The sequence below is a fragment of the Macaca mulatta genome, chromosome 1, assembly GCF_049350105.2.
Source record: "Macaca mulatta isolate MMU2019108-1 chromosome 1, T2T-MMU8v2.0, whole genome shotgun sequence".
NCBI lineage: Eukaryota > Metazoa > Chordata > Mammalia > Primates > Cercopithecidae > Macaca > Macaca mulatta.
The window spans coordinates 70,968,204-70,974,203 of record NC_133406.1 but is presented as its reverse complement, the minus strand read 5'-3'; the positions used below and the strand labels follow the sequence as shown (position 1 = coordinate 70,974,203).

Sequence of the window (6,000 nt, the reverse complement as noted above, 5' to 3'; positions counted from 1 at the left end):
GAGGCCAGGGGACTAGTGAGTTGAAATCTAGTTCCAGAGAGTGATGTCATCTTGACTGAACTATGATCCTGGTGACCTGCTCCCCAACCTGGTGTTGTTGCAGCCTTTCAGCTGGGGCTTGGATTATAAGGGGGCCAAAAAGGAAAAAGGGAAATAGAATAATAGAAAAAGGAAAAATGCTTGCACATTTCCTTTGTTTCACTAGAGCATTTTCTGTTCCATTTAATTTGATGAGAGGACCTGGTCAATGGCAGATGGAAGCTGTACAGATGCTCCTGGAGTGGGGGTGGGTTCTCACACAGATCTCAAAAATACAAAGAAGATTAGAACATATCGAAAATTTCAGTTATTTCTGGTGGTTTCTAACTTGGAAATAGTGACTTCTTCTTTGGCTAAAGTTTAAAAAAAAAAAACAGACGTTAACACTTGTAAAACATTTGTAAATTTTTGCAACAATGTATAACTACAGGAGCTACCTTAGCAACAAAAAGAAGTAACAAATACAAATGTTTGGAGATGTGTGAATACTTACATTCCTTCTACAATCATGTCAAATAGATTAGTTCAAATCTGAAAATCTCATCACCAAAGTAACAAACTAGGACTGCCATTCAATTCCATTTAGATGAGATCCTTTGCTTCTTAGTATACCAAGCCAAAAAGTAAAACAAAGTCAAGCATGAGAAGCAATGGTAGAAACTGATAATATTTCACAAGGAAAGGAATGGAGGCATTTCTTTAAGAAAAACAAGGGGGGAGGGTTATTAAATGAAGAAGAGATCTAATGTTTCACCATGTTTATTTGACATCATGATTTCTTAGTCCTTACACAATCTGGGGAAATAAGCACTTCCTTCCCTTTTTTGTTGCATGTGTGTTAGCAGGAGTCAGAAGAACAGAATATGAGGGAACAAGCAGAGGGTGCAGAAAATGGAAAGACGGGGAAAGAAAGATGCTGTTGAAGACACAGAGTGTTTATATGAACCCTTCTCTAAATAAGCAGTACCAACCAAGAGTACAAAGCTGACAACATGGAGTGTCTTCCCACAGAAATAATCTGGGACCACATTCAACATACATTAATTATACAGCATCAGGGTACAGGTTTTCCGTCAGAAATTATATGTATATCCTATTTTTCTCACTTTTAAGTTGCGCTGATGACGCTGTTCATGAAGTACTTTTAGTGTATTATTAAGCAAATATTAATTTAATCATATAAACCAATCCTGGTCAGCAAAAAGCACTGTTAGCTGCCACGTAAAGGTCCTTTCAAGTAAAACTTCATTCCACACTTACAGCTTCCTATCAGAAGAATTTCTTGAAGGAACTCTTTCGGTTGGCTTTACAACTCATCTGCAACACTGAATGTGGACTAAATTCAGATCACACCTTGGTTGCAGGTATGTATATAACAGCCCCTGGCAAAATCAGCTAATATCTTGTAATTGTAAACAAATTGTTCTCTTTCAGTCATTCCCCCCACCCCCCCATTTCCTATAACGGTCTTTATCCAAATGCTTTGGTGCTCCATAAGTGACTGTGAGGCAGAGGTGCCTCAGTGCTGGAGATGCCTGTCACGGAGGTGCTCAGAATGTGTGAAGCTAACCCTGCATTACATTCATCTCATCAGTTCTGCCCAATCCACAGGGGTAAAGAATGGATGAGATTTGATATCTTCAACACCAGCAACTCCAGCACCAAGTCGTTCCAGAGGATTGAACTGCAAGAGCTAAAAAAAAAAAAAGATAGATTTAGTGAGTAACAGGAATCCAACTGGCAAATCAAAGGAAAACCAGTATTTGAAAGGAAACAACTTCTAAATTCAACCCTGGTAACAAAGTCTTGATTAATACCCAAGTGACCATGTTTTCTTGAAAGGGAGCTATATCTAATACCACTCTAGCTGTGGGGTGTGAGAGACACCTGAACTGAGTTTATGGCTTTTCAACTGATGGGAAACATGGCCTTGAGTAACTTCCTTTGTTTCCCTCATCCTCATAGAGCATAATAGGATAGCTATACCTATCAATTTCCTACCCCAAAAGTACACCATGACATTAACTAGATACTACACTAGATTCTGAGATAGCCAGTTACTTCCTCCATGATTAGAAAATTTGGGAAGCACAGTAAATCTTTCGATCCCTAATGAACTATGTATGTGTTGAGACTAAACTTTACCTAAGTGTGAATATGCTTTTTAGTATTCCAAAATTACTAGTCTTTGGCATAGTTGACACAAAGGAAATAATTTAATCTAATGAATGAAACAAGTTTTGGTTTCTTCAGAAATAGGACACGAGTGTAAAATACGTAAAAAAATTTTGTGGTTTAATAATGTCAAATTTTTGTGTTAACTTTACTGAGGGATAATTTATATAGCATAAAATTCACCCCTTATAAAGTGTACAATCTGAAGACTTTTAGTAAATTTTGAGTTGTGCAACTAGCACCACAATCCAGTTTTAGAACATTTTGATTACCCTAAAAAGCTTCCTCATGCCATCTACAGTTAATCCCCACTCCCATCCCCAGCCCTCAGCAACCACTGACCTGCCTTTTTTCTCTATAAAGTTGCCCTTTCTGAACATTTCATATAATTGAAATCATAAAATATGTAGTCTTTTGCTGCTGCCTTCTTTCACCCATCATTATGTTTCTGAGATCCATCCACATTGTAGCAAGTATCAACAGTCCACTCCTTTTTCTTAGTATTCCATTGTTTAGATGTACCACATTTCATTAATCCATTCACTAGTTTTTAGATACTTGGACTTTCCAGTTTGGGGCTATAATGAATAATGTTGCTATTAACATTCATGTACATGTCTTTGTGTAGACATATATTTTCATTTTTCTTGGTTACATTCCTAGAAGTAGAATTGCTGGGTCACAGAATGAGCTTATGTTTAACTTTTTATAAAATTTCCAAACTTTTCTAAAGTAGTTGTACCATCTTACATTCTCACAAACATTTAAGTTTGAGGATTTCAGTTTCTCTACATCCTCAGCTCTTGGTACTGTCATTTTGATAACAGCCCTTCTCTTGATATTAGTAGTTTCTTATTATGGTTTTAATTTATATCCCCTAACAACTAATAATGTTGAGCATCTTTTCATGTGCTCGTTAGCCATTCAAATAGCTTTCTGGGTGAAATATCTAACTTTCCGCCCATTTTAAAACTGAATTGTCTGTCTTACTGAATTATAAGAGTTCTTTATATATTCTGAATATAAGTCCCTTATCAGATAAATGATTTGCAACTATTTTCTCCCAGTCTGTGACTTGTCTTCATTTTCCTTCTTTAAAATTTTTATATTTTTATTATTTATTCATAGAGGCGGGGTCTCGCTATGTTGTCAAGGCTAGTCGCAAACTTCTGGGCTCAAGAGGTTCTCCTACCATGGCCTCCCAAAGTGCTGGGATTACAGGCATAAGCCACCACACCTTCCCTATTGTCTTCATTTTCTTAATGGTGACTTTTGAATACACAAGTTTTTAATTTTAAGGAAATCTACTTTATCAACTTTTCCTTTTATGGACCACGCTTTTGGTATCACATCTAATACTTCTTTGCCTAACCCAACACCAAAGATTTTCTCCTTTGTTTTCTTCTACAATTGTTATGGCTTTAACTCTTATATACAAATATACGATCTATTTTGAGTTAACTTTTGCAAATAATATGAAGGGTCTAAGTTCATTTTGTTTGTAGCATGTGTATATTCAATTTCCCAGTGCCATTTGTTAGAAAAACACTGTGGTCTTAAAACTATGGTGGCTTTACAGTTAGTGTGGAAATCAGGTAGCGTAAGTCCTCCAACTTTGTTCTCTTGCAAAATTGTTTTGGACATTATAGGTCCTTTGCCTTTTTATGCACAGTTTGGAACCAGCTAAAGGTTTCCCAATTTTGCTGATCTTTGCAAAGAACTACCTTGTGGTTTTAATTTTTCTCTTATTCTTCTGTTCTCTATCTTACTGATTTCTGCTTCCTTTGGATTTACTTTGGTTTTTACAGCTTCTTTTCATAGTTTCTTTCTTTTTTTAAATGTAGAGACAGGGTCTTACCATGTTGCCCAGGCTGGTCTTGAACTCCTGAACTCAAGTGATCCTCACACCTCAGCCTCCCAAGTAGCTGGGACTACAGGAGCACACAACACATCTAGCTTTGTTTCATTGTTTCTTACGGTGCAAGCTAAGATTTTGATTTGAAACCTTCCTTTTTTTCCCCTGATATAGTCATTTAAAGCCATAAATTTCCCTCAAGAATTGATTTAGCTGCATCCTATACATTTTGATATATTGTGTTTTCCTTTTCGTTCCATTTAAAACTTTTTTTAGTTTTTCTTGATATTTCTTCTTTAACTCATACAAAACTTAGAAGCATACGGTTTAATTTTCAAATATTTGTGGATTTAGCAGATCTCCTCCTATTGTTGATTTCTACTTTGATTGTTATGGTGATTATAATCAGTGTACAATGTAATTCAGAATACATTGTATGAATTCAATCCCTTTAAATGCTAAAACTTGTTTTATGGCCTAGCATGTGATCTTTCTTGGAGATTGTTTTGTGTGTACTTGATAAGAATGTGTGTTCTGCAGTCACTGGGTGAAGTGTTCTATACATGTCAGTTACAGCTTGTTCGAGTCTTCAATGTCCTTGCTAGGTTTCTATAAACCATGGAGAATGGAGTATTGAGCCTCCACTTACTATTGCTAAATTGTCTGCTTTTCCTTTCAATTCAGTTCAATTTTGTTTTCTACATTTTAAGGCCGTTATTAGTGCATATACATTTGTAATTGTTACAGCTACCCATGTACTATCACTATGAAACATTTGTCAGTCCCTAGTAAATCTATCTTAATATCCATTTTGTCTGATATTTAATATTGCCAATCCAGCTCTTCTGTGGTTACTGTTGGTATGGTTTATCCTTTTCCATCCTTTGTCTTTCAATCTGTTCGTGTTTTTTAATTTAAGGTGTGTCTCTCACACACAGAAGATCCAACTTAATGGAATTTGCCTTTGGTTTGGCATGTTTAGATATTCACTTTATTGACATGGTGGGTTTATATTTGCTATTTTGCTACTTGTTTCCTAGATTTACTGTCTTATTTGTTCTTCCTTTACTGCCTTCTTTTGTGTTAAATGCTTTTTGCTGTACCATTTTAGTTTCTCTACTTTCTTTTCTGTTTTTAGGATTTTTGTTTTTTTTAGTGGTTGCTGTATCCCTACAATATGTATCTTATCACTTAATATATCACTTATAAGATCATTTATCTACTTCAAAACAGTAGTAACTTTAATTTAGCAAAAGGCAGAAACTTTGCTCCACCATAGCCCCCTTCCTTTGTCTATTATCGTCATAAATATTTAGATATTGCTTCTATGTGTGCTAAACCCAATAGCATGGTTTTATAATTGTTGCTACAGGCAATTTTATGTCTTTTAAATAATATATATATACATGTATATATACACATGCAATTTTACAACTTTTAAATAAAATATATAAATGCAATTGTCTTTTAAATAAATACACACATACAAATGTATATGTATACATACATATGTATATATGTGTATGTGTATATATATTTTATTTAAAAGACATAAAATGTATGTATATATGTATGTGTATATATATTTTATTGAAAAGACAAAATTGCATGTATATATATACATGTACATATTTTTTATTTAAAAGACATAAAATTGCATGTAGCAAGAATTACAAAACCATGCTATTGGGTTTAACACATATAGAAACAATATCTAAATATTTATGACAATAATAGACAAAGGAAGGGGGCTATGGTGGAGCAAAGTTTCTACCTTTTGCTAAATTAAAGTTACTATTATTTTGAAGTAAATGATCTTATAAGATAAGTGATGTATTAAGTGATAAGATGCATATTGTAGCAACCACTAAAATAAAAAAGAAACCCTAAAAACAAAAAAGAAAATTAGTAGAGAAACTAAATGGTACAGC

General features: G+C 34.4%; 1 protein-coding gene across 50 annotated transcripts in view; it reads right to left on the bottom strand.

Moving 5' to 3' along the window:
- Positions 1–782: 782 nt before the first annotated feature.
- Positions 783–6,000, bottom strand: part of RPS6KC1 (ribosomal protein S6 kinase C1) — a 212,996-nt gene continuing 207,778 nt past the window's right edge. For all 50 annotated transcript variants that reach the window (XR_013395090.1, XM_077937596.1, XM_077937578.1 and 47 more), the window contains one exon: positions 783–1,732. Coding sequence is in view for 49 of the 50 variants with exons in the window: in XM_077937596.1 (XP_077793722.1) it covers positions 1,622–1,732 (111 nt within the window). In the remaining variant the exon portion in view is untranslated. The remainder of the gene's footprint in view (positions 1,733–6,000) is intronic.